The sequence below is a fragment of the Danio rerio genome, chromosome 15 (assembly GCF_052040795.2).
Source record: "Danio rerio strain M-AB ecotype USA chromosome 15, GRCz13ab, whole genome shotgun sequence".
In the NCBI taxonomy this organism is placed as follows: domain Eukaryota; kingdom Metazoa; phylum Chordata; class Actinopteri; order Cypriniformes; family Danionidae; genus Danio; species Danio rerio.
The window spans coordinates 26,466,621-26,492,778 of record NC_141035.1 but is presented as its reverse complement, the minus strand read 5'-3'; the positions used below and the strand labels follow the sequence as shown (position 1 = coordinate 26,492,778).

The 26,158-nt window shown below is 34.1% G+C and overlaps 3 protein-coding genes across 4 annotated transcripts; 2 read left to right on the top strand and 1 right to left on the bottom strand.

Moving 5' to 3' along the window:
* Positions 1 to 13,004: 13,004 nt before the first annotated feature.
* On the top strand, positions 13,005 to 16,332 carry tmem97 (transmembrane protein 97). Its single transcript, NM_001326398.1, has 3 exons — positions 13,005 to 13,227; positions 13,317 to 13,461; positions 15,769 to 16,332. Exons 1-3 carry the CDS (start codon positions 13,114 to 13,116, stop codon positions 16,041 to 16,043), a joined length of 534 nt encoding a protein of 177 aa, NP_001313327.1. The 5' UTR covers positions 13,005 to 13,113; the 3' UTR covers positions 16,044 to 16,332.
* Positions 16,217 to 21,569, bottom strand: ift20 (intraflagellar transport 20 homolog (Chlamydomonas)). Of its 2 annotated transcripts, none has more exons than XM_087282683.1 (5): positions 21,506 to 21,569; positions 18,074 to 18,244; positions 17,878 to 17,963; positions 17,705 to 17,808; positions 16,217 to 16,905 (listed from the first exon to the last, which is right to left on the bottom strand). In XM_087282683.1, exons 2-5 carry the CDS (start codon positions 18,198 to 18,200, stop codon positions 16,824 to 16,826), a joined length of 399 nt encoding a protein of 132 aa, XP_087138809.1. In that variant the 5' UTR covers positions 18,201 to 18,244; positions 21,506 to 21,569; the 3' UTR covers positions 16,217 to 16,823. The 2 variants fall into 2 exon arrangements, with proteins under 2 accessions (XP_087138809.1, NP_001001833.3); NM_001001833.3 differs by having other exon boundaries at positions 18,074 to 18,240; positions 21,510 to 21,569.
* A 327-nt stretch (positions 21,570 to 21,896) lies between these two features.
* rad1 (RAD1 homolog (S. pombe)) lies at positions 21,897 to 25,915 on the top strand. Its single transcript, NM_200898.1, is given in 6 exon segments — positions 21,897 to 21,959; positions 22,593 to 22,797; positions 22,881 to 22,989; positions 23,064 to 23,322; positions 24,614 to 24,712; positions 25,082 to 25,915. Coding segments are annotated over 5 exon segments (840 nt in total). The 5' UTR covers positions 21,897 to 21,959; positions 22,593 to 22,602; the 3' UTR covers positions 25,260 to 25,915.
* Positions 25,916 to 26,158: the final 243 nt, after the last annotated feature.

The window sequence follows — 26,158 nt, the reverse complement described above, 5'->3', positions numbered from 1 at the left end:
CAGATAACTTAATAAGCCATTGGTTAATAATGAGAAATTGGTCTGACTATTAACTAGTGGCTTATTAAGTTACCTGTCTATCATTAAATTGCCTGTTTATTTGTACTTATGAAGTACATTTACCCTATTTTATTTTAAATTTCAAAGTAAATTTGGTTACACTTCATTTTAAGTTACAATTATCGCTCTTAACTGACTACATTAACTATGACTTTTGCTTCAATGAACTCCTATTTTGCTGCTTGTAATAGTTATGAAATTAGTAAATGTGCTTCAGTATTAAGTAGGGTTAGGGATGTAGAATATCTGTACTTCATACGTATAAATAAACAGCCAATTTAATAATAGTTGGGTAATTTAATCCACTAACTTAACTTAAGCCTCTAGTTAATAGTGAGAAAATGGTCTTTAGGCTAAAGTGTTATCGTAAATGTGTTTAAATGTTTATAGAATAAAACAAATATGAGTCTAATGAACAATACAGAACCTTACCTTACCTAATAAATCCAGAGAAACGGACAAACTTCAAATGGCTGTATATTTAAATGTTTATTTTCTTCCTCATATGCTAACAATGATTTTACTTGAAACTAAAATGACTTAAACCAGGTTACATACACATTTATTTATTACTACTAAAATTCCATGACTTTTCCAAGACTTTTCCAGAACTTTCAAATACATTTTCATGACGTAATATTTCGTGTAATGTCTGCAAATACATGGTACAAAATAAGAAAAACAAAGACGTTCAAATTTATTACAGCATATCATAGAACACGGAACAGTCTATTTTGTTTGAATTTGTTTTCATATCTATGTAAAATTGATTTTGATGATGCTTACACAGCACAAACAATGTGAGAGCAATTTTTTGGCCAAGGACAGAAAATAAGGGCTGCACAACATATAATTTCAGCATCGATATCGACACAATAGTCACATCACAGGATATGAAATGTTGGGATTATAGTTTAATGTAGAGTTTAATCATAATGGAGTAAAAGTTTATCATCCGCATGCATTTTTAAACAGATAGTTTACCCAAACATGAAATACCATTTCCTTTACACCCTTCACTTCTTTCAAACATTTATGTTTTTTCTTTTTTTTAATGAACACAATAAGAATATAATTAAATAACTCCTGTAGTATTGAAACAATTGAAGTGTGATTAAATAGTATTTTAATCCTTGAGTAAACTGTCACTTTAAGGACCTGTGACTGTGAACATTTCAATATTTCAAATTTTAAAACATCCGGACACAGGAATTTTTTTGTAACTTTATTAAAGATTAAATAATATACAATGAAGACTATGCAGTGTTGATAATTCAATATCTGTACCTGAATAGTGAATACCTAAAAACTATAATTCACTTTTATCTTTACTATATTTTATTTATATTTGCTTGTAATTTGTTTGTTATATATTATTCGAGATTCACTCCTCTACAAAATCCCCCCAATCAATCCAAATAAACCTGTTAAATCATCTGGTGAAATTGTATTCACATCGCAATATATCACAAAAATACAAAATACCATAATGTCAGATTTTTCCAATATTGCACAGCCCCAATTCAAGTATCCAGATATTTGTTGAAGTAATTTCCATGACTTTTCTAAACCTTTGTGGGTTTTTCTGTTTTTCAAAACTTTTCCAGGCATGGAAAATGCCATGTCAAAATTCCATAACTTTTCCAGGACCGTATGAACCCTGTAAAACTATACTAAAAACTAAAATGCTTTTACATACCAAAAAAAAAGAAACAATGCTCATCACCGAACATCTATTATTTTGATGGTAAACAGTGGTTGCTGACATAGATGTATCTTTTTTTTTTTTTTTTTTTTAAAGAGCCCATATTATACATGAAATAGGGTCATATCTTGGTTGTAAGGGTCTCCAACAACAGTCTAATATGCATGCAAGGTCAAAAAACACTTTCATGGTCTTATAATCTGCATTTATTTTTACCTAATTATCCCAGCGACTCCTGTATGAATCGTCCAGTGATTCATTTGTTCCCAAACCCCTCCTTAGCGCGAAGCTAATCTGCGCTGATTGGACCGATGACAGTCTGTCACGATTGGTCGACTGCCTTCAGTCAGAGAATGAAATGCCCAATAGCTAATCAGCAATATAAAAGTAATCACAGTTCATACGCGCTCCACAGTGTAGGCGTGGATTTTAGCTGCCACACACACACACACACACACACACACCTCTGGACGACAACGCTCCCGCTTCCGCCCGCACCCGCCAGGTTTTAGCCTGAACCCGACCGCTCCCGCTTATATTTAGAATTTCTTGTCCCGGTGCCCGAACCGCCCCGTTTTCTGCCCGCCGCGCCCGATCCCGCTAAAGAGCGGGGGAGAACATAACCGAAAATCACCCAGCTAAACAGTCCAGAGACAGCCAGACAAAGCTCTCTCTCTCTCTCTCTCTCTCTCATACGCGCGCACTAACACATACACACAAGCGCCAAGCAGACACTCAGGCAGGCAAAGCTCTGTCTCATTCGCATAGCAATATCCACGATATTGCTAGAAAGCCCGCTCCCGTCCCAAATTAAACCTGTTACCGACCGCTCCCGCGATTGATTCGGAAATTTATTCCCGCGCCGCAGAAATCTGGCGCGGGGGCAGCCGCGGGAATGCAGACCTCTACCACGGAGCTCCGTAAACAAACAGCACGCGTCGCGTTTTTAACGTGACTTTGCACGCTATAAGAGAATATAGCCAGTTAACCTGATACAGTGCACGCGGTTACAGGTAACAAATCACAACTAAATACATTTGCAAGCTAGAGTCAACGAGGCAACTTTAATCGCACGTACTTACATTTGAGAAATGGAGGAAGAAACTCATCCTGACTTCCATCAGTAAGTTACACTTTACTGATCCTTACTTTAACAAACGCTGATGAAGTATTCTTTGTAGCCTGTAGTTTCCAGAAGTTTCCAACTGCTTGGTTATAATGCTGAGGTTTCATCTCTGGGTAGAGAATCGATAATGTCCATCTGCGGTGTGACTTCAATCGACCGGCATGTTTGTGTGCGTGTGTTTGTGGGTGTGTGTGTGTGTCTGGGTTTCTGCGTCAGAGGGCGGGGCCTCAGGTTTGAAATCTCCCGGGTTTGCGCGTGCACGTGAATAACTTGGTTTCGTTCGTACGTCATGGCGAAACACCTAATGAATCGGTATCAAGGCGACTCGTTTGAAGCACTATGAGTCGACTCTTTTATAGATGAATCAACCGTTTTAAACACTGTATTCTTACAGATTTAAGCCTTAGCTGGATACTTCACTTCACTTAGAGCTGTTACACACTACATGGAGGGGAATTTTCAAAAACCCATAATATGGGCTCTTTAAAGTCTAAACACTTTAGTAATATAGTGTACAACCAAGCACAAGTGGTCAGAATACAAACGAGTCACAGGTGATAAAGTATTAAGGTGCGTTCGACATGAAGCTCAGCTGCAGCCGGTGATCAACGAGATTAGCCGAGCGCAGGCGGGGCGGAGTTGAAAACGGAGCCGTCAAGACGGACAGCTGGACACTTCGGGACTCAAAGTTGCTGCAGTCATGATGACCGATCACATGGCGTCATCATATTTTTTTGTTATTTTTATTTATAACAACAAAACATTTACAAATAAAACAGAATACAGTCTCTACAAACTGTAGTTCCTTTTTAAACAATAAGGGAGAATTATGAATAAAATATATAACAAATGTATGAGAGAAATAAGAGGAAATGAGAGGTTAATATAAACATAAAAACGAACAGGTCTATTAAATACAAAGCAATAAGCATAAATTCTAGGAGTTAAACATCAATCTTTAGGCTAATACTTCTTGTTTGAATCTGCTAAAAAAGGGTTTACATATATGTACATTTATAGATATAAAAATTTCCCATGTAAAAAGCAAAACAAGGTGTTTTTATTAGGTCTTAATAAATGACATTATTTTGGATAATGAATGAATTTTCAAAAAAGCATTTTAATCCAAAAAGATTGTGTTGAAAAGAACAAAAGGTAAAATAAGTGAGCTATGTAGAAGTTTCCCAGAAAGAGCAGGTAGCCTTTAAACTGCTAGACAGGAAATAAAATATATATTTATATTATAATAATAAAACCATTTTATAATTATTTAATAAAATAGTTCTTTAATTTGTTAAGAGAGCTTTAGGGGGGCAGGATCAATGATGATGATTTTCTTATTTCAAGTCTGTAAGACTTATTTGAGTTCATATATAGGTTATTCACTAAAATATACACTAAAATATATCATTTAAATCGTTCGTGGAGATAAATGCAGTAAATAGTCTGTATAAAAAAGTTAAAAATAAACCTGTGCAAACAAGCTAACCTTTATAACCAGATTATTTAACAAAAGATGATACTGAAGTAAAATATTTGTAGTCTTTTAATAAGCAAGATGTGTACAGGATAGAGAGGGTGTGAAAAGTGAATTGTTTGTTTTGAAACTTTTGAATCGGAATTTGTCCAATAATAAACCCGAAATACACGTGTTTGTTGTCATGTGGTGAACTCGGCCAATCGTGTAATATCGGTGTCGTCATCAGAGCTCCTGCAGTCGCTCTTCAGAAGCTGCACGGTCTGAGTTTGCCGTCTGATCTCGGAGCGCTGTCGCGGTACTTTGATGCCACATGTGACAGTCACGTGGCGTCGGCGCAGCATCAATCCGGACAAGATTTCTAACCAGAATGCACCGCTTTAAGACAGATTTCGATCGATCTGCGCAGCGCTGCATGAAGTCGAACGCACCTTTAAGCATTTCTCCCAAAGTAAAGTGTGTCTGAACCAGGTCCAAGCTAAATGCCAGCAGGTGTCTGTAGCTTTGCTCACTCTCCGCCTCTTTGCCCTTGTTTTTTTATTTATTTTTTTTTTTTATTTATTTATTTATTTATTTTTTTTATTGAAAATACAAAATCCAAATACAACAAAATGGGATTCAACTTTACAACTTGTGTGTTATATATGGAAGGCTCAACACAAAATAATATACAAAGATACAAATGTAATATACAAAAAACATTCAAGTTAAATAAATCCAATAGTGAAAGGAAAAAGCAAAAATTAAATGAGTAAATAAATAAAAATTAAGTACAACATATATCATCTATGGCAAGTTATATATAACAAATAAATTGAACATTTTTAAGGCATTTTTTGTTTTCATTTTAACCAGGGCATCTGAAAATATTTTAAGTTCTTTTTTAAATACAATAAGTAATGGAGGAGTTTTGAAATATCTACATTTATGAATAAAATATTTGGCTAACACAATTATCATATTTATCAAATCGTGCAAAGTAGAACCATCTTTAGTAATTCCATATAGTACATTTTGTAATGTAAAAGTCGAACCTTCAGCAACCACGTTTTTTATTATCAACCAGTCTTGTACTTTTTTCCACAATGATTGAACGGCGTTGCAAGAGAAAAATATGTGTTCTGTGTCTTCACTAAAGTGTTTACATAAATGGCATGGTGAGTTTTCTAAGTTAAATTTTAGGTGTAAGAATCTATTAGAAGGGTATATATCATTTAATATTTTAAATTGTACTTCTTTTGCCTTGGGGAGAATTGGAAATTTAAGATAAGTTGTTCTAAAATATTTAACAGTATTTTTATCCACTGAATGAAATAACCTATTTCTTAATACTTGATAAGGGAAACAAGATTGGATAATAATTTGTCTTAAATGTTTATTAGTGCAAAGTTTATTATCAAATTCAATCTCACCAGTATATAATAAGGGAAGGACTGGAGTAATTTTCGAATAGGATAGGTAACTTTTCATTAACATTTTTATACCTGAGGGTATAGCATTAATAACAGTGAAAAATTGCTTTGGATGACAAGCAAATCCGTGTCTTAGAGTGAAAGTATTGTAATCTAGAATATTGCCCCTTCCATCCATTAAGTCTGTTACTGACCAAATATTTTTATTTAACCATTCTTCATAAAAAATGGATTTGTTCCTGTGTAGAATATACTTGTTATTCCAAATAGGGGTATTGTGAGGTGTAAAATTGTGTGTGTGCGCTAGTTTCCAAGACAGCAAGACTTGTTGGTGGAATGCTGAAAGCTTCACTGGGAGTTTAGGCAAGTCAAAATCACATCTGAGAAGAAATCGGATGCCACCTAGTTTGTTAAACAAGGCACAAGGAACAGTGTACCAGAAACTCTCAGTATTACTCAAAAACCTTTGAAGCCATTTCAGTTTTAACATACTATTCATACTTTCGAACTCAATAATATTAAGACCACCTTCTTCATACGATTTGATAATATCAGATTTTTTAATATAATGGGTTTTGTGTCTCCAAATAAAGTCATACATTTTTTGGTTACTTGTTTTTATGATTGCTGAAGAGGGAGCTAAAGCTTGAGCAGGATAAATTAGTTTTGATAGATATTCAACCTTGGATAGAAGAATTCGTCCAAAAATGGAAATATCTCTCTGCAGCCAGCAATTCAGGATACCATTAGCTTTATGTACTTTATTTTCAAAGTTTTCTTTGATGTTAATGTTTGAATCTTTTGAGATCAAAATGCCTAAATATTTCACAGTTTCTTTTACTGGGATGTTAAACAGGGATAGATCTGGACTAGGGTGAAGAGCTAAAAGTTCACATTTGTTTAAATTTAATTGGAGGCCAGATGCTTTACAAAAAGAACTAATTAAAGAGATAGCTGGAGAAATTTGGTCTTTATTTTTTAAAAATAATGTGGTGTCGTCCGCTAGCTGACTAATTCCTATTGTTTTTCCGAAAATATTTAATTTCTCCACTGAATTATCATATTTAATTTTTGTAGCTAACATGTCTACCGCTAAAATAAATAAAAACGGTGACAAAGGGCACCCCTGCCTTATTCCGCGGCCAATCGGAAATCTATGTGTAGTGCCAGAAGGGAGAGATACTGAACTATTCATATTTCCATATATCATTTTAATAATATCAACAAATTTATCACCAAAGCCAAATAATTCTAAGGACTTGAAAATAAAAGTGTGCTCAATCATGTCAAAGGCTTTCTTAAAATCTGAAAAAAGGATAAAACCATCATCCTCTATTAAGTCACAGTATTCTACCAAGTCCATCACCAACCTTATATTATTATGAATCGACCTACCTTTCAGAAAGCCAGATTGGGATTCGTTAATTAAGTTATGAATACCTTTTTTTAATCTATTAACATATGCGTGTGTAAAAATTTTATAATCACTGTTGAGTAAAGTGATTGGGCGAAAGTTATCAATCAATTTTAAGTCTTTATCAGGTTTTGGAATTAGTGTGATTAAACCTTGGTTCATACTTGGACCTAAAGAACCATCTTCAATAGATTCACGGAAAGCATCAAATAGTAATGATCTAATATCATTCCAGAAAAATTTATAAAAATTAGCGGTGAGACCGTCAGGACCAGGAGATTTATTCAATTTAAGCTTTTGAACAGCAGAGTCAAGTTCTTCAATTTGTAAATCGGCCTCACAGCCTTCTCGCCACTCGTTGTTGATACGGGGAATATTAGGTAATATTTTATCAAAAAATTCATTTAAATCAGAATGAGAAAGGTTGGAAGAATACAAGTCACTGTAGAATTTAAAAACATTCTCCCTGATTATAGTGGGGTCTGAGCATTCTGTGCCATTTATTAATAGAGAAAGTATAGAGTTATTCTGTTGTCGTCTCTTTTCTAATCTACAGAAATAAGAAGTACTTTTCTCACCTTCTTCTATCCATTTAGCCTTAGAACGTATATAGGCACCCTTAGCTTTTTTAATGTAAAGGTTGTCAAGTTCTAATTGTAAAGAAATTATTTTAGTCTTTTCTAATTCAGTTAATGTACTATCATTACAACATTTATTAATTTCGTAAATAATATTAAGTTCCTGTTGTTTCCTGACTTTGGCAAGTATTTTACTGTAATTAATAGAGAATTCACGAATTTTATATTTAAGAAATTCCCATCTGGCTTTATTAGAACTAAAATTGTTACTGTTTTTAATATCTAGAATTAGCTCCCTTATTTTTAGACAAAATTTTTCATTATTAATTAAGTCAGAGTTAAATTTCCAATAACCCTTAGTTTTTGATGAGGTATGATCTGTTTGTATTATTAAGGAAATGGAACAGTGGTCTGTTAAAGGTGCTGCAGACATTGTACAGTCTTTAGCCAATAAAAGTAAGTTATCTGATAATAACCAATAATCAATTCTTGATTTGCTGGCTGCATTGGGTCTAAACCATGAGAATTGCCTAAGGCTAGGATGAAGATATCTCCAGACATCAATTATTTTAAGGTTAGAACAGAATTTGGAAACCAAGGGATTTAGCAGAGAAGATGTGCTTTTAGGAGGATATCTATCATAAGTTTCATCCGGTACCACATTAAAATCTCCACCCACAACAATATTTTCTGTAGGGTATGATCTCTTTAAATCGGAAATTACAGAGGATATTTCCTGCAATAGATTTTGATTCAATTTAGAATTATTGTAACCATATACGTTTACCAGAATGAAAAAAAAGTGCTCAATATCTAACACCACTGCTAGCCAATGTCCATTAGGGTCATATTTAGCAGAAATTATTTTCCCTGGACAGTTATTAAATAAAATTGCAGTACCAGCCGAGTGGGAGGAACCATGGCTAAGTAAAACTTTATCTCCCCATTGACTAGACCAAAACGAAGAGTCTGAAACAGTTGAGTGTGTCTCTTGTAAAAAAATACATTGAGAACCATTACTTTTACAAAATAAGAACATTGCTTTACGTTTGACTTTGTCTTGGATGCCCCTGACGTTAAGTGACATGAGAGAAATTTTGAACTTAACTGGAATCATAACAAAAATAGCAAAAGATGAAATAAAATAACAGAAATTTGTTCACAAAAGAGGAAATCTCAGAACGGGTGGTATAAACCCCAAACAGTTATAACCACAACAGAGCATACCTCCCAGCCTAGCGTTTCTTAACAGTCATATTTCAAACTGTCCTACCATAAAAAGGACAACTACACAGTCATGCGGCGTCAATGCGCTTCCCTTCAATATACCCAAACGGTCCACGGTAGTAGGCTATCTTTCCTGCTTTTCGCGCCTGATCGATCAAAGGCCACAGCGCAGCACGGGCCAGCCGGTCCTCCCTCGTCATATCCTCCGTGAAACGAACTCCGTGGTCACGGCACACAGATGAATTTTTAGTAGACTTCCAAATTTCGTCCCTGTATTTACGCATTGTGAACTGCACAATCACTTGCCTGGGTTTACCTAACTCCTTCTTGCCAACTCGGTGCACTGTGTCAACAATGTCTTCTACTTTATGAATCAAATGCGGAGCAATTTCAGCGATCATGGCAATCGTTTCTTTACGAGCATCCTCCTCGGGCTTCTCTTTCATCCCGTTGATCCGGAGATTCCACCTCCTTTTATATCGCTCTAGCTCTGACGTTCTGCTCGCCAGGTCTTTGTGTGATGTTGTTAGAAATATGAGTGATTTGCTCGCTTCTGCACATTTTTCTTTGCAATCTTTAATTTCAGCGGCATTGAATTCAACCGCCTTAGAAATCTCTGCCACCATGATACTGTTCTTTCGCATCTGATTCGCCATGTCTTCTAACTGTTCATTTTGTACGTCAAAACGAGCTGTCAGTGATGTTATGGCTTGCAAGAGAGTTGCGTTAGTGATGTCATCATCATGAGGTTTTAGCTTTTTTTTATCGTTGTCTTTGGTCGGGGTGAAATGGGATGCATCACGCCGTTTGTCTGTTTTAGCCGTCTGTACCTCCATTTCTGGATCTGAGGCCGCGTCCTTCACTGAAGTGATGTATATCTTTGGGTGGGTAGTCTGCTGTGAAGATTTCGGCATTTTGACGATGTAAAACACCCCTGTGGTGTTTAAAAGTTGTTTTAGGTAGGTGAAGATGAGAATTTTTGAATTCTAAAGATAAACTAGAAGTTACGCTAGGCTGCTCGGTGAAAACGCATGCGTTCAGCCCGCCATCTTGTCCCCTCCTTCTCTTTGCCCTTGTTTGGTATCCCGCCGTCGGTGTGATGACGCGCTAACAAAATGGCGACGGTTGGCCGCGCCTACTTGTGGCTTTTTTTTTTTTTTTTTTTTTGTAATTAATATACGAAAATGAGAATATATAATCACAGTATGTTAACAGGAAATCGAAGAGACAAAAAGAGCAACAATTTTGGAAAAAGAAACAACAACAGATAACAAAAAAATAAACAAACAAACAAAAAAAAAACAGGAGTTGTAAATACATTACAAGTTAAAGAAAAAGATTATATAATTTACAAATTTCAGTTGTTTTTAAAGCCTTTTTTGTAAAAGAGTTAGACACTGTTTCAAAGTAATACTGCATTTCAGTAAGCAAAATATTAAAAAAAAAGGTTTTTGGTTTGAAAATTTACATTTATGGATATAAAATTTTGTTAATAAGACAAGAAGGTTAAGAAAATATGTTTTCTTTTTATGTAAAGCCCCCGTTCCATAATCAACAAAACCAAATAAAACATTCTCCCACAGCAAGGAAAATTCCTCATCAACATTCTCAATTATAAAAAGTGAGAAGTCTTTCCAAAGCAAGAGTAATTGCATTGCCAAAATAAGTGAACCAGGGACTCAGGGTGCTGCCCACAAAATGAACAATTAATATTAAGATCTTTTTTATATCGTACTAAAAGAGTATTGACTGGGTATGTACGGTGAATAATTCTGAATGAAACTTCTTTTATCTTATTTGTAATTAAGTAGTTATTTGGGATGAGCCATATTTTTCTCCAATCAATATCCGAAACAAAAGAATTCCAATAAAAAGTAACATTTGGAACTGATACAGTTCCATTAAGAAATAAAAAACGTATTGTTTTGTTTGAAGAAGCTGCAGAGAAACAATATTTTCCAATCATTGTAGTAGAAGGGTCTAAAAGAGGTAAAACAGAAGGATAGGGGATGCCTTGGAATAATCTAATAACACCAGATGGTATAGCATCAAATACCACAGCAAATTCTTTAGGGGGGATGGGAATATTGAATCGATTAAGAAATTCGTTATAATTTAATAAATGGCCATTTGAGTTAAATAATTGACTAACAAGCAGAATATTTGCTTCAAACCAGCGCTGAAAGAAAAGAGATTTGTTTTTATATACAATATTTTGGTTGTTCCAAATAAAATATTTGTGAGGAGAAAAGTTGTGCTTGTATAATAGTGACCAGGCAAGAAGAAATTGTTTATGAAATTGAGATAATTTAGCTGGTATTTTCTCAACCTTATAATTACAGAGTAATAAGAAATTAAGCCCTCCAAATTTAGAAAATATGTAATTTGGAATAAAATTCCAGATTGAGGTTGGATTTTTGAGAAAAATTTTTCCCCATTTAATTTTGATAGTATTATTAAATGTACAAAAATCCAGCATATTAAGACCCCCATTCTCAAAGCTATTCATAATTACCGATTTTTTAATATAATGGATACCATTTTTCCAAATGAAATTAAATAATATTTTATCAGTATGATTTAAAATGGATTTGTCAACATGGAGAGATTGAGCAGCATATGAAAGTCTGGAGATACCTTCCCCTTTAGTAAGAAGAATTCTTCCCCTCAAAGATAAATCCCTCTGGAGCCATAAGTTTAATTTTCTACGAGTTTTCTCAATAATAGGATCAAAATTAATAGAGCATCTAACTTTTTCATTTTTACAAATAGTGATACCCAAGTAAACTATATTATCTTTAACTGGGATATTATTAATTGTAGAAAGACTAGATTCTTTTACTGAAAGTAATTCACATTTAGATAAATTTAAAAAAAGACCAGAAGCTTTGGAGAAGGATTGAATTGTATTAATAGCAAAGGGGACACAAGATGCGTCTCTTAAAAAGAGAGCAGTATCGTCTGCTAATTGGCTGATTTTTAATTCCCTTTCCGCAATGATAATTCCTTTTATGGCACTTGTTTTAATATATTGAGAAAGTACTTGAGTGGCCAAAAGAAAAAGATAGGGTGAAATGGGACATCCTTGTCTGATACCCCTCTGAAGGCTAAAACGACTTGAAGTACCAAAACAAAATTTCAAGGAGCAATTACTGTTAGCATAAAGTGTCGTGATAGCATTATAAAAAAAAATCACCAAAACCAAATTTTTTAATACAACGAAAAATAAAATTGTGCTCTACCGTGTCAAATGCTTTGTAAAAGTCTAGAAATAATATAAAACTTTCATCAGAAATAAAATCAGAATAATCAATTATGTCTAAAATTAATCTTATATTATTAGAGATTAATCTGTTTTTTAAGAAACCAGACTGCGATTCATCAATTAAATAACTCATTACCTTTTGTAATCTTTGGGCAAAAATTTGAGCTAAAATTTTGTAATCGGTATTAAGTAAACAAATTGGACGCCAGTTCTCAATATGTAGTGGATCCTTTTTGGCCTTTGGAATTAGGTTAATTAAACCTTGTGTTAAAGTAGGTGGGAGAGCACTTCGCAAAAAACTCTCTGCATAAACTTCAACCAGGAAAGGAGCTAAAGAAATAGAGAAAGTCTTGTAAAACTCATTAGTAATACCATCATTTCCTGGTGATTTATTAACTTTTAAAAGGTTTATGGAATCAATTACTTCTTTTATAGAAATAGGTTCATCACAGCAAATTTTATCACTTTCCTCTATAATTTTCAGGTCAGTTATCGAATCTAAAAAAGAGGATGTAGAAGTATCATCTGATTGACGGGTATAAAACAATTTATAAAAATTATGACAATATGCCATTGATATATCTATGAGTTGCTGCTATGGTAGTTTTACGATTGCCCCATGAGCCAATGAGCAGTTGGGAATCCGCCCACTCCAGGAATCAACCGAGCCGATTGACCAATTGGAAAACAAGGATTAAAAAGATCCGAGCCAAAGGACGAATCAGGAACAGAGGATTAACACGCTACTCTACTCTTCCCACTGACGCCAATCCACCGCTGCTAAACCACCCTGACGGAGGAACAACCTGTCGAAAACACTTAACCCGTCACTTAAACCAGACAATTAAAATGTTTCTTCGCGTCCTGGAAATCATATACTTCATTTACTTCGCCTCGCACATTCCAATTACCCTCCTGGTTGATCTTCAAGCTTTACTTCCCGAACATGTATATCCACCTGAGGTAAGTTCACACTCTCAGCTGTGTTTGTCATAGAATAAATGTAATTCTTTAACGTCAGGACTAGGTAAACATTATTATCTGCGTTACAGCTGATCAAGCTCCTGCACTGGTATGCTGGTGAATTTAAGGACCCGATGATGATGGACCCTCCTGCGTGGTTCAAGTCGTTTGTGTTCTGCGAGGCGCTCGTGCAGCTGCCCTTTTTCCCAGTTGCAGCGTACGCCTTTCTGAAGGGTCAGTTCTGCTCCGGTCAAACCATCACTCCTGTTATAATTTGTAGAAGCGATTTTTAATGTCACAACAGTGACATCTAACGGGCATAAGGCTTCATAACTAAACCAGAGTTGTATTTAAAACGACTTTTAAGCAATTTATCTACAGGGATTTCTGGAATTTTCAAAGGACTGATGTTATTCCAGACATTGAAATTCGGGAAATATTATATTGTTGTTGCCTGAGCCATGGATATCAGGGTTTTTATTGTCATATTAAATGTTTTTTTTTTATCAAAATGCTAATTTCTAACTATTTTTGAACTTTAAAAAGAGGGAAATTTATCATAACTTAAGGTTAAAACAGCTGCTATAGCAGTATTTATCAATATGTGGAGCTTTTTGGATTCTAGCAACTAATGGAAATAAGGTAAAACAGGAAATGTGTTAGGACTATTGTTATCATTTACATCCCTCAAAATTATCTATAGCTTCGTCAACTGGCAATCAAATGTAGTTACCAGGCTGTACCTTGATGGTATCTATTCAGTGCTCCAAACAACAATTGTCTTTTTTTCAGTTCATTATAGATCATGAAAATTCATCTAAGTCGGGGGATATCTGTGAAAAGTCAGGCAATTAGATATTTGGCTTAGAGTAAGTGGGAAGCATGTTTCTATACAATGCACAAGTGTCTATTTTCATGCTATTAGTACTTATTTCTCGTATCCTTTCCATGTAGTATTATTGCTTATTTATTAGTTACATGTGTTCTTTTAGGTAGGGCTAGTACCTTTTTAAAGATACTGGTACATATTGTTATGTACTAGATTGCTTTAGATCAGGGGTGCCCAAATTCGGTTCGTTGGGCCAGTATCCTGCTTAGTTTAGCTCCAACTTCCTTCAACACACCTGCCTAGTTTCTACTATACATAGAAAGAGCTTGATTAGCTGGTTCATGTGTGCTTAATTGGGGTTTAAACTAAAGTTTTGTTAAAGTTTAGTTTGGGCATCCCTGCTTTAGATAGAAGTACTTATTGCTTAAATGTTATTTCAGAATTGACTAGTAACTGCTCTATTGTTACGAGTATCAAACCACATTTTGTTACTAGTACATTCTTGCCATTGGTGAGGACTTGTTATAACAGGTTAAGTTTTTTTTTTATTACTTATTCATTAGGTGCTATTTTTTAGATGCTAGTATCTTATTTTAAATATAGCTGCAAGCAGCAAATAAAGGGCCAAGCAGTCCAAAGGCAGAATGAGCAAAGCAGTTCAAGAGCCAAAAGCAACAAGGTTAATGTTATTGTTTTTTAGCTTTTGATCAATAGGTGGCAAAGTTACAAATTTGATATGTTGTGGTCAGTGTTAGGTGACCATGAAGAACCTAAAGTTTGGTGTCAATATATTTAAGTATTGCAGAGAGACTGCCTCATGCAGTTTGGAGTTATACCAGCACTTTTGTTGAAAAAAAAATCAAGAGCTATTTATTAAATACTAGTATCTTTTTTAATTGCTACATGTAACAGTTCCTGTCTTACTAGTCTGCTTTTGGTTTTTTTTTTTTAATCAGCTTACAGGAGTCCCACTCTTGACCAAGTGCCACATTTCCTGACCTTTACTGACTGAAAAGCTGCACTTCAATGGCTTATAATAAAGGCACTACTGTCCTTTGTATAAAATTAAAATAGTTTTAACTTGACTATATTTTTCCATGAATTCAGAAGCCATCGTGAGGGCCAACAACAGATAATTTTAGATTTTTTAAATTGAAAGAATCAAGTGCACCCAGTCTTAGAAGACTGAGTCAATTTAAGTCGTTTTGTAGCTCTTGAAATTGACATTTTCCTGCCTTAGTTAACAGGTAAAACTTGGTGACTGCATAAGCAACATGAAAAAAAATAAAATGGCACTAAAAAAAAAGATTAACCATTAACAACTTGGTTAAAATATTATGGCATAGAAAAAATAAAATGTTTTGACAAATGGAAACTAAACTTAAGCAAACAAGTTAATTATATTTAATGAACATGTCATTTATTCAAGGTCATTTATAACTTTAATAGTGCAGTGAAAACTTTTATTAATATCATTTGTCTATATGTTTCCCTTTTTTTTCTTTTTGCATTTTTAATTCACTAAGATCTAGCTGTTGATTGGGAAGTGACCTAAAGATAAAGAGGAGATGCTACTGTCTATAATTAAGTTGGTATTGGGATGGGTTCTAATAAACATGATATTGGTTTAGATGCAGTGAAAGTAATCCATTGTCTTCTACTAGCTAAGGTCATATTATTCCAGCTAATTATTGTGCTCGTCTGTTTAATAGGTGGCTGCAAATGGATCAGAACTCCAGCCATAATTTATTCTGTTCATGTGGCCACCACTCTGGTCCCAATTTTAAGCCACATACTTTTCCACAAGTTTCCTTTGAGTCCACATCCGGGACCCCAAACTTTGAATGAACGTCTGACCCTGGTGTCCATTTATGCTCCGTACCTCATCATTCCCATTATGATACTGCTCACCATGCTCTTCAGCGCAACTTACAACTCACCATCTCTGAAAGGAAATGCTCCCTCAAAGGCCAAGAAACAAAGATAAATGCCAGTTCATCTTTCTACACCCTAAATTAGAGCACAGTATGTATTGATCAAATCCCAACAGGGTTGTTAGTAGTCATTATTTGATAAACGTGATTTAATATGTGCCAAATTTCTCAATTATATGTGACCATTTTTTAAGCTCTAGAAATTGTTTACCGATGACAGCAGATGTAAATGCAAAATATATTTTTATTCAAATGTTCTTCAGATCTTTATGAGCTTTGCCCAATGTTGAGATTACACATGGTAAATGTAAACAAGTAATAAATGAACTTACTTTTCCATAACTTCTACTGAAATTATTTTGGTTTGGTCCCAATAAAAATATCATGAGGATATGATATAATAAAAACGACATGGGTTCAAGTCTCAAACAGGAGTTGTAATCATACAGAAAACAATAGATTTACCTGAAGATGTCACATGATGGAATTATTTACAGTAACATGCAAATACTGTATTTCCCTATTGTAAAAAAAAAGATCAGATTTACAAACTAATTTTCATATAAATAGTATAAATAACATTTGTATATAAATAGTTTCATCTGAGATTATGATCTATGGTTGGAAAGATTACAAGGATGTGCCTCCAGGAACTGGCCATGCAAAAGCACTCAATGCTGTGAGGTTGAGGCTGAAACAGACGTCTGTTGTCTGCCATAACTGCTCAATTCAGTTCATCTAGTTTGAGACCTTGCACTTATTAGGAAGTCAATGTGAATCAAGATGCATAGCATCATTTTTCCTGTCCAGCAGAGAGAGGAAACACAGTGCTCTTATTTCTGCAGTATAAACTGATCAATGAATTCACTCTGCTCAGCTTCCACTTTCTGAAGAGCTTCATATTCTATTCGATACCTGCAAAACAAAAAGACTTTTTAGTCTTGAAGAGAAATTCAGAGCATAAACACAATGCTGTTCACTACTTGAAGTGGCTGTATGCAACATTCAGAAACCCTTGTCATAAGCAATATTGGTGGCCTAAAATGAACGGCATACAGTTCTGGGCAGATTACTTTGAAACTGTAGTCAATTGCTGATTACTGATGATCATGAAGAACTGTGGTTCATTTTAGGTAATGGTTTATGTATTTCAACTACTTTTAGATTACGAACTTTTCACTTACCAACTGATGTAACCACATGTTTATTTTGCTAGCACGCTGAAATTAATCTGTGCTCTGAATTAGTCAATTCAGTGAAAAAGATGTTCAGTGTTTTGATATTCGTTAATTAAATTCTGACCACTTACTATCTACACCTCTGATTACACAAGTTTGGGTGATATATGCTTAACCACGCCCCTCCAACAGTTACTTTGCTGTGAGTGAAAGATAAAAGGAGGAGTCCAAAATGTATGTATGTATGTAAGTATGTTTCATTATTTTAAAATGTTATATACTTCAATTCCAAGTTACAACCTAACTTTCAGAATCTGATTACGTAATGCAGATAACATGTATTTAGTTGCTAACTAGCACTGTGCACATGCCAATGCAAATGCTGTAATAGATTTATGGTGATGCTCTTTCTTTTGTTCTCTTTTAGAAGTAACAAGTTGGAAATTACCATGCAGTAACTGAAAAATGACTGAAAAATAGAACTGAAGAAAAATATCAGACCATAATGATGTATTATGATGTATTATCATATTTACCTTTCCAGTTGCATTTTCTTCTCTGCAATCAGAGCCTGAAGCTGTTGCTGCTGGGCTTCCCGTTGCTTTTCAACCGATTTCAGCAAATTTCTTGCCCCTATGGCCTGAAGGTGAACCATATATAAATACAAAACGCAAATATGCACTGCTAATAGTTTAAAACAACAACGTACCTTCATTTTTTCAGTTTCGGCTTCCTTCGCAAGTTCATCCACAAGTTCAATAAGTCCACCTACAATTTTCTGAAACTGTCCGATCTCTGTTTTCAAAAGCAAAAGGAGAAGTTATTGATCTGGACTGCAAAAAGCAAAGAAATTCAGTTAAGAGAGATAAACTTCACAATGAGATTAAAAAATAAAAAACACTTACTGTCGACAAACTCCTCACATTCCTCTTTGAGCTCAGTTGTTTTCTGGCTCACATCAGGCTCAAGTACTCGCAGTTTGTTGAGCTCATCAAAATGAAGACCAGCCTCTGCTAACGGGTCTTTAGCCATGACCAGAGGACCGTAACCTGCCTGTGTGACTCAATAATGGCTGATAATTATACAGAAACAGAAGTATGTTAAAAGAAAAATATGCATAATTTTATTGTATTCAATACTGACAAATACAGTGTTGATTTTGCAAAGTAAAATGTCTAGACGTGCCAGTATTCAATAATATATCACAACGATAATGAACATACATGCTTTATCACTTTAAAATAAGTAATAATTACTTATTGTTATTGAACTTTCAGAATGCATTTTAAGAATATTCAGTTTGCTGCTTTTGCAATGATGTTCTAAAAAACTTTTTCGCGTTAATCTGATGTACAACATGGCTAAAATGTCATTTAATTAGTTTGAAACGATGTTTTGCTCTGAACATTTATATACCAGCAGGGCCGGAGTGGGACTGCTTTTTAGCCCTGGAGTTTCAAGCCTTAGACCGGCCCACCTCAGTTCACGACTGACTATATTAAAATAACGTCATTTCTAATTTAGTTTCTAATGACAATATACAATCTTTTTCAAGGACACAGCTGCTTTAGAAGTTCAAATGTTTTTCATAAATATGAGAAGATTAAAGGGATAGCTAAATCTCCAACACTATTCTTTACAACGTCCTTTCCTGCAATATCCGAATATATATTCTGTGCAAAATTCTTTATAGATATCCAGTCCTTTGTAAGGGCGGTCACACAAAAAATAAAATATGTACACCTACATAAGTAACCCAATCAGTATTATACTAACACTAAAAATGAAAAGAAAAAAAAAAAAAAAGATTATTTAGGTGAGGTTCGAACTCGGGTTGGCAGCGTTGTAACGCAACGTGCGGACCATTTGACCATTTTTTCTCCTCTTTTTAGATTTCTGATCAAGTTATGTCAGATTTATTAATGTACTGAATCATCTGATTTTCATTGAGCAGGTGTAATATTCACTAATATTAATTATTTGAATTCTTATATTCACTTAGGCGCTGCTGTCATCATTAACCTGCAGGCTGCATTTTGCTCACGGGGCTGCTAGAAAATAAATAAAAAGAGCGGAGCTGCGCCAAATAATGAATAAAAAGAGTGAGGCTATGGTCAATAAAAAAAAATTTGGCCTAGTGGCCAAAAAAAATGGACTGGCCCTCCCGGAATTCTCCAGATTAGCCAATCCGGGCCAGTATACAACTATATTGACATATACATTGTTTGTGTGTGTGTATTTGTACAAAGACACAGTTCTAATATTTTGTGCTCTATACAGAAACACAAATTTAAATTGAAACAAACAAGATGTGCTTTAACTGCAGACTGTCAGCTTTAATTTGAGGGTATTTACATCCAAATCAGGTGAACGCTGTAGGAATTACAACAGTTTGCATATGTGCCTCCCACTCGTTAATGGATCGAAAGTAATGGGATAGAATAATAATCATGAATCAAACTTTAACTTTTTAATACTTTGTTGCAAATCATTTGCAGTCAATTACATCCTGAAGTCTGGAAGTCTTCACCTGATTTGAATGTAAATACCCTCAAATTTAAACTGACCGTCTTAATTTCAAATCCGTTGTGTTGATGTATAGAGCAAAAAATGTTAGAATTGTGTTGATGTCCCAATATTTAATGTTCTCACTGTATATATACTGTATATATGTATGTATATATATATATATATATATATATATATATATATATATATATATATATATATATATATATATATAAAATCTTTTTTAGACACTAGGTCCAATAGTACAAAAGACAATATAAACCACACAATACGTTAAAAAATACAGTTATGCCAATATTTTAAAGGTGACTGATAAAGCACCTCCATAAGCCTAGGGTTTAACATTAAAATGCTATTCTGAGAATTCTCTTATCGACAAATAAACTTATAGATCAAATTTCTCATCCAAAGCAAAAAATGATCAAACTCTTACATCACAAAATAATTCACCTGTACTACACCTAGGCATGGGACGATAACAGTTTTCAAGGTATACCATAGTTGGGAAAAGTCAAGGTTTTAAAACTGCTATAATTTTCTGCTATACAGTTCCTAAGGTATGTGTAAGATTTTTCATTAACATTTTTTGTTGTTGTTGTTTTTTGGGACAACAGTATCTCCAACAGAAAAAAATATTCAAAGATACCTGTTAAATTGTAATGAATTAAGTGTTTTTAAAATAAATAAAGACAGCAGAAGTCATGGATTCATTTGAACTTTTTAGTCTGATTTGTTAACTGCTCCTAAATATTTGAAAAATAAATATTGTGTTCAAAGGGGGGAAAGTTTTAGTTTTTTACCCAGACATTTAAAAAGAATATATTTCAGAGCAGTAATCTTAATACCGTGAAACTGATATTTTTTATTCATGGTTTTCATACTGTCAGAATCCTATACCGGCCCATGCCTAACTACACCATCTATGTTTTTAAGAGAATCTCCATACAATCATTGTATGCAACCTGGAGCTTATGGACACTTTATTTAATTATACCACAGAGGAGCTGTGTATAAAGAACTGCAATAAGTTCTAAAGAGGTTTAACTTTTAACCTGCTCCGAAAACTTTCTCCCTAGCAAATTTGCTTCAACATATAACTTTAAACGTTCCCTGTACATGTACTTTTTATCACTCATATCTTCTGTAATGACATGCCCTAAATATTTAACAGCCTTACTAGCATTTAAATTTTGCCGTGACATCATGTAAACACTCCTTTTTAACCTAACCTTTTTTATTATATTGCACATCATAGTTCTCTCTCTCTCTCATATATATATATATATATATATATATATATATATATATATATATATATATATATATATATATATATATAAACTTATTTTTATCACATGTTAAAGCAACTCTTTATTCCACCACACGAAGATAATACAATATAACGTGATAAATGCTTTAGCAATGATAAACAAAACAATCTGATTCCATCATGACAATCTCTTGCAATAAAGCATATCCCAATTCACAATGAGCTAGCTAACGGATTAGCTAGTTAACGTAGCAGGTTCATTTGAAGTAACGTTACATGAAACTACCACAGTCGTTACATTGCACCAACCACGTAAGCGTAGAGTATGTTTACTTAAAAGAAGAGGTAGAGATGCTATTGTTCACAAAATTCGCTTTGTTGCTGATATGGTCTGGTTGCCATTGAGATAGATAAACACAAACAAACAAACAAACCAGCTGGGAACTCCACAATCTTATTAAACTGTATATACAATATTTACAATTACTGAACAAAATGGCACTTTATAAAGTAAAATAAACTAGTAAATGTCATAACCCTACCTGACTTTTGTTTGGTTATGTGGCACTTCTGTTGGACCGACCGACCGCTTCCTCGCATCTGTCTGGCGACGGCCCGTCCAACTCGTGATGAAACGGAGGGGTGTACGAGTGCATCTTAAATATATTTATGTTTGAGATCTCGCCTTCTTTAAATTAAATAAACACCCTTATGTCTCATAAATAACTGAATAAGCGGTTATGTTATCTGTTTTGCAATAGTGTAGTAACACAAATTCATAGCCAACTTTAAAAACCTACCCCCTCCTAATACTGTAAACGTTTATGTATGAACTCGTCCTGCAGTTCTGCATCAGACCCATATGCGCGCGCGAGACAACTGATGGGAAGCTAAACTTAGTCAAAATCACAAGAAGAAGAGCTAATGGCAACAATTTAAGGGCGCCAAACTCTAAAATGATATTAATTTGTCATATTTCATATATCTAACAGGTGAGTTCAGCAACAGGAACATGTACTGTGTATGTTTAATGTTCGCCCTTTCACGGCCTGACGCCATTTTAGCTAACTAACTTAGTAACGTTAGTAACTTACAACTAGTTGCCAATATTATGTTTATTAATTCTCGTCACAATTTGTAAACAGCTGATAGAAACTTGTTCATGTTTCTGTTAAAGACATTTTCAAGTTCATTAGAAAAATTAACATTCAGATATCTCGTTTTTTTAATAAAAGACGGCGACAATACATTTTTCTGTGTTTAACTTGTTTTTAATTGTTATGGATTCCATATTTTAGTATTATAATTGACAATTATGATTATGTTTGCATTCAAAATAGAACATAGTAGCCATTCTAGCACACATTTAAACAACATTAGTTTTACTTACAAAACAAGTTAGAAAAAATAGTACAAAACAAATATGAAAATGTTAAAACTTCAATCTGATATGCAAATTTGATGTTTTTTTTTTTCCATTTAACGATTGTTATCTGTAAACTATTGGACCAAATACTGCCTACATTCTTTAATTAAATTTAATATTTTAACTTTTCTGTGAATTTATTGTATACAATATTTACTACTTATTTATTTAACATTTCTACTTTGAAATGTCATTACAGATGTAATAACATGCCTCTGTCAACTCAGTCCCAATCCGATGTTGACCAGTACATCCTGATAGCCAGTTTGGACAATGCAAGGAATCTGTCCAACATCCTAAAAGCCATCTCTTTCAAGGATCATGCCATCTTCAATGCAACACAGAATGGGTTGAAAGTCACAGTTGAGGACTCCAAATGCCTTCAGGCCAATGCATTCATTCAGGTTGATGTTAGCAGACAAATTCAGACACTTTCTGCTGAGAACAGTTGAATCTTTAAGCATATTTGTGTATTTTCTGACATCAGGCTGACATCTTTCAAGAATACATCATCAAAGAGGATGCAGTTGGCTTTCAGGTTAACTTAACTGTTCTTCTCGATTGCCTCACCATCTTCGGGGGAAGCACAGTGCCAGGTGTGTATTACAATTGTGATCCAGTCTTTTTTTGGGAAATGTAACATAATCTTTGTTTTTATTTTATCATTAAGGTGTGTGCACCGCCTTGAGAATGTGCTACAATGGATATGGATATCCACTAACTTTGTTCCTGGAAGAAGGTGGTGTGGTCACTGTATGCAAGATTAACACACAGGAGCCCGAGGAGCCCATAGACTTTGACTTTTGCAGTACAAACGTGACCAACAAGGTGATTCTGCAGTCGGACAGTCTTAAAGAGGCTTTCTCTGAGCTGGACATGACCAGTGAGGTTCTGCAGATTACCATGTCACCGAGCCATCCTTACTTCAGGTACAGTAGTTATGAACATGACATGTTTGAAGTGGTTTAAATAAGGGATGTCCAGATCACGTTTTTTTTTTTGTTTTTGCCTCCGAGTCATTTGATTTTGAGTATCTGCCAATACCGAAACTCGATCTGATACTTTTATAATGCATTAAAAAAATAAAGAAGAGCAAAGAAATAAATCCAGTATGTTCCTTATTTTTTATTTAGTTCACTGTATTTTAACATTTAACAAAGATCACTTCTGTGAGGTAGCTTGAACAATCAAGTAATAAGTAACATAAATTCTTCACTTTTGGACTTAAGTGCAACATTAAATATTTAAAAAATCTAATATTAAACCAAAAAGCACCTTATCTTAAAATACTCAGCAGGCAACGCTGCTGTTTCTGTGTGAAGTTAAGAAAGAGGTCTAACTCTGTGACATCGCATAACAATATATGTGTTAAAAAAAAACAAAATATATATATATATATATATATATATATATATATATATATATATATATATATATATATATATATATATATATATTGATCTTGACATCTCTAATTTAAATGTTTATTTTTTTTCCATCTGATAAAAAAATGCTTACAAGGTTTCTTTTATTTTTATAAAAAATTGAAAAATCACAGTACATTTGTGAAATCTTCCCACAATTTACAGTATGTGTTTGCATTGTGATATTTAAGAATGCTGTTCAGTCCTGTGATGGCAAAGCTCAACTTCCAGCACAATGTGTCCAGTCTTCCACATCTCATGATCCTCCAGAAATCATTCAAATGCACTGATTTCCTATTTAAGAACAGTATAAGATTTTTTAGAAATGGTTATTGATACAGTTTTTGTTTAATGGAAAGCTCAAATGAAAAGCATTTATTTGAGGATAACGTTATTTATTTTGATAAATGCAGGTCAGAATATGTTTTCCACTTTTAAACCTTTGGTGATATGATATAAGCATTCAGGGTTTTTTTAACAAATGAAAAAAACAAACAAAAAAATTTGCGGTTTGTTTTTTATTTATTTATTATTAACTAATTTAATGCATTTTAATTAATTTATTTATTTGAATATATGGTTCAAATAGAAAAATAATAAATGTAATTTTATATAATGTAGGTTAAGTGTTTATGTTATTAATTCATATAATTTTGTGAAAAATATTTATTTTTGACTCAGAATAAAAGCAGGACACATTTATATGTGCAAGGAAAAATGATCTGAAGCTGCTTTGTACTTTTTTTGCTTTCGTGCTTGTAAAAGCTTTTAAAAACATTTTTCCTTTTCTTCCTAGATTATCCACATTTGGTAATTCTGGAAATGCCCATTATGATTATCCCAAGGACTCAGACATGATGGAGCTGTTCCAGTGTACAAAAATACAGACCAACAGGTAGCAAAACAGACTAACTTTTCACAGTTGCCTTTTGGTTCTCTTTTTGTTTAGTCCAGATCAAAAACAAAAATGATATGGTTAATCCAGGTTCACTTAGAACTCAGATGACCATTTTGTTCACCTAAAGATGCCAAACATAATGAACCTGTACTTTAGTTTGGTCAATGTTTGCAATTGTTCCACATTTCAATATATGGTGCCTGGTCGTCTATGATCCCTGCTTGACAACAGACATCTAGTGATGTGAGAAATGCTGTTCAGCAAATTGCAGTATCATTGCTAGTACAATATACTGTACTCTGGTACAGTAAAAGCAAAGTAAACAAAGTCACTAAGATTTATTCACTCTTACATTTATTCTCAAAGGTATAAGATGTCCCTGTTGAAACCGTCCACAAAAGCCTTGGCCCTGTCCTGTAAAGTGTCGGTCAGAACTGACAGTCGAGGCTTCCTCTCTCTACAGTATCTCGTGAGGAATGACGACGGTCAGATTTGTTTTGTGGAGTACTACTGCTGCCCGGATGAAGAAGTGGAGGAGGAATAGGTTCATGCATGATGATCTCCTTTTTTAGGTTTAATAATGTATATAGTTTGTCCTGCACTAATGTTATCATTTATTAAAAATAAAATATAAAGTAATGTCATAAACCAAATAAACTTCTATCATTGAAGAGATAGTTCATCCTAAAAGAAAAATGTACTTTCCAATTTACTCACCCTCAAGTGTTTCTGTTTTTAAAACATAAAAAGATATTTTGAAGAATGTTGAAAATTAGTAGACAACTGGAATCTTCTAGTTTCCAAGATTTTTTTTACAATTTTCAGTTGCATTTAACTGAGGAAAGAAATTTAAATATGGTGGAACAAGTTGAAAGTGAATGAATGATGACAGATTAATTATTTAGGGTGAATTATCCCTTTAATTAGAAACATTCTATTAAGTTTGGACGATTCCCTGTGTGATCGGCAGGGGGCGCGAGGGAATTGTATGTTAGGCTTTTACTGGAGCAGCCTGATGTTTTAATAAATATGAAATATATATGTTAAAAATAGACATGTTTTCAATTCTGCTTTTAGTATTCTCCTAAATATGTGTCTGTGTATTCACATTTTATGAATGTTCCAGCCCACAAAGTACAATTTCAATTGTTCCTTGTATATTTACAGTCATCTAAATGATTAGAATACAACAAATAAGTTAATCTGTTGTCTCAGCCTGTAAATGTTTAATGCGTCTTCATTTTCTTCCACGAACGCGTTGTGAGGCAAACAGGCGGCTTGATGTTGATTCCGGCTGAAAGACGGTCCCAGAACTGCGCGCGCTCGAGCGGCCGCCTCGCTCGCGACCAATCGCTTCTTCACTCGCAGCTGTTGAGGCAACACTGTTTCCGGGCAGAGGAGCATCACAGGAGCAAAACAAGCGCACTTCTGTCGCCCTCTCAT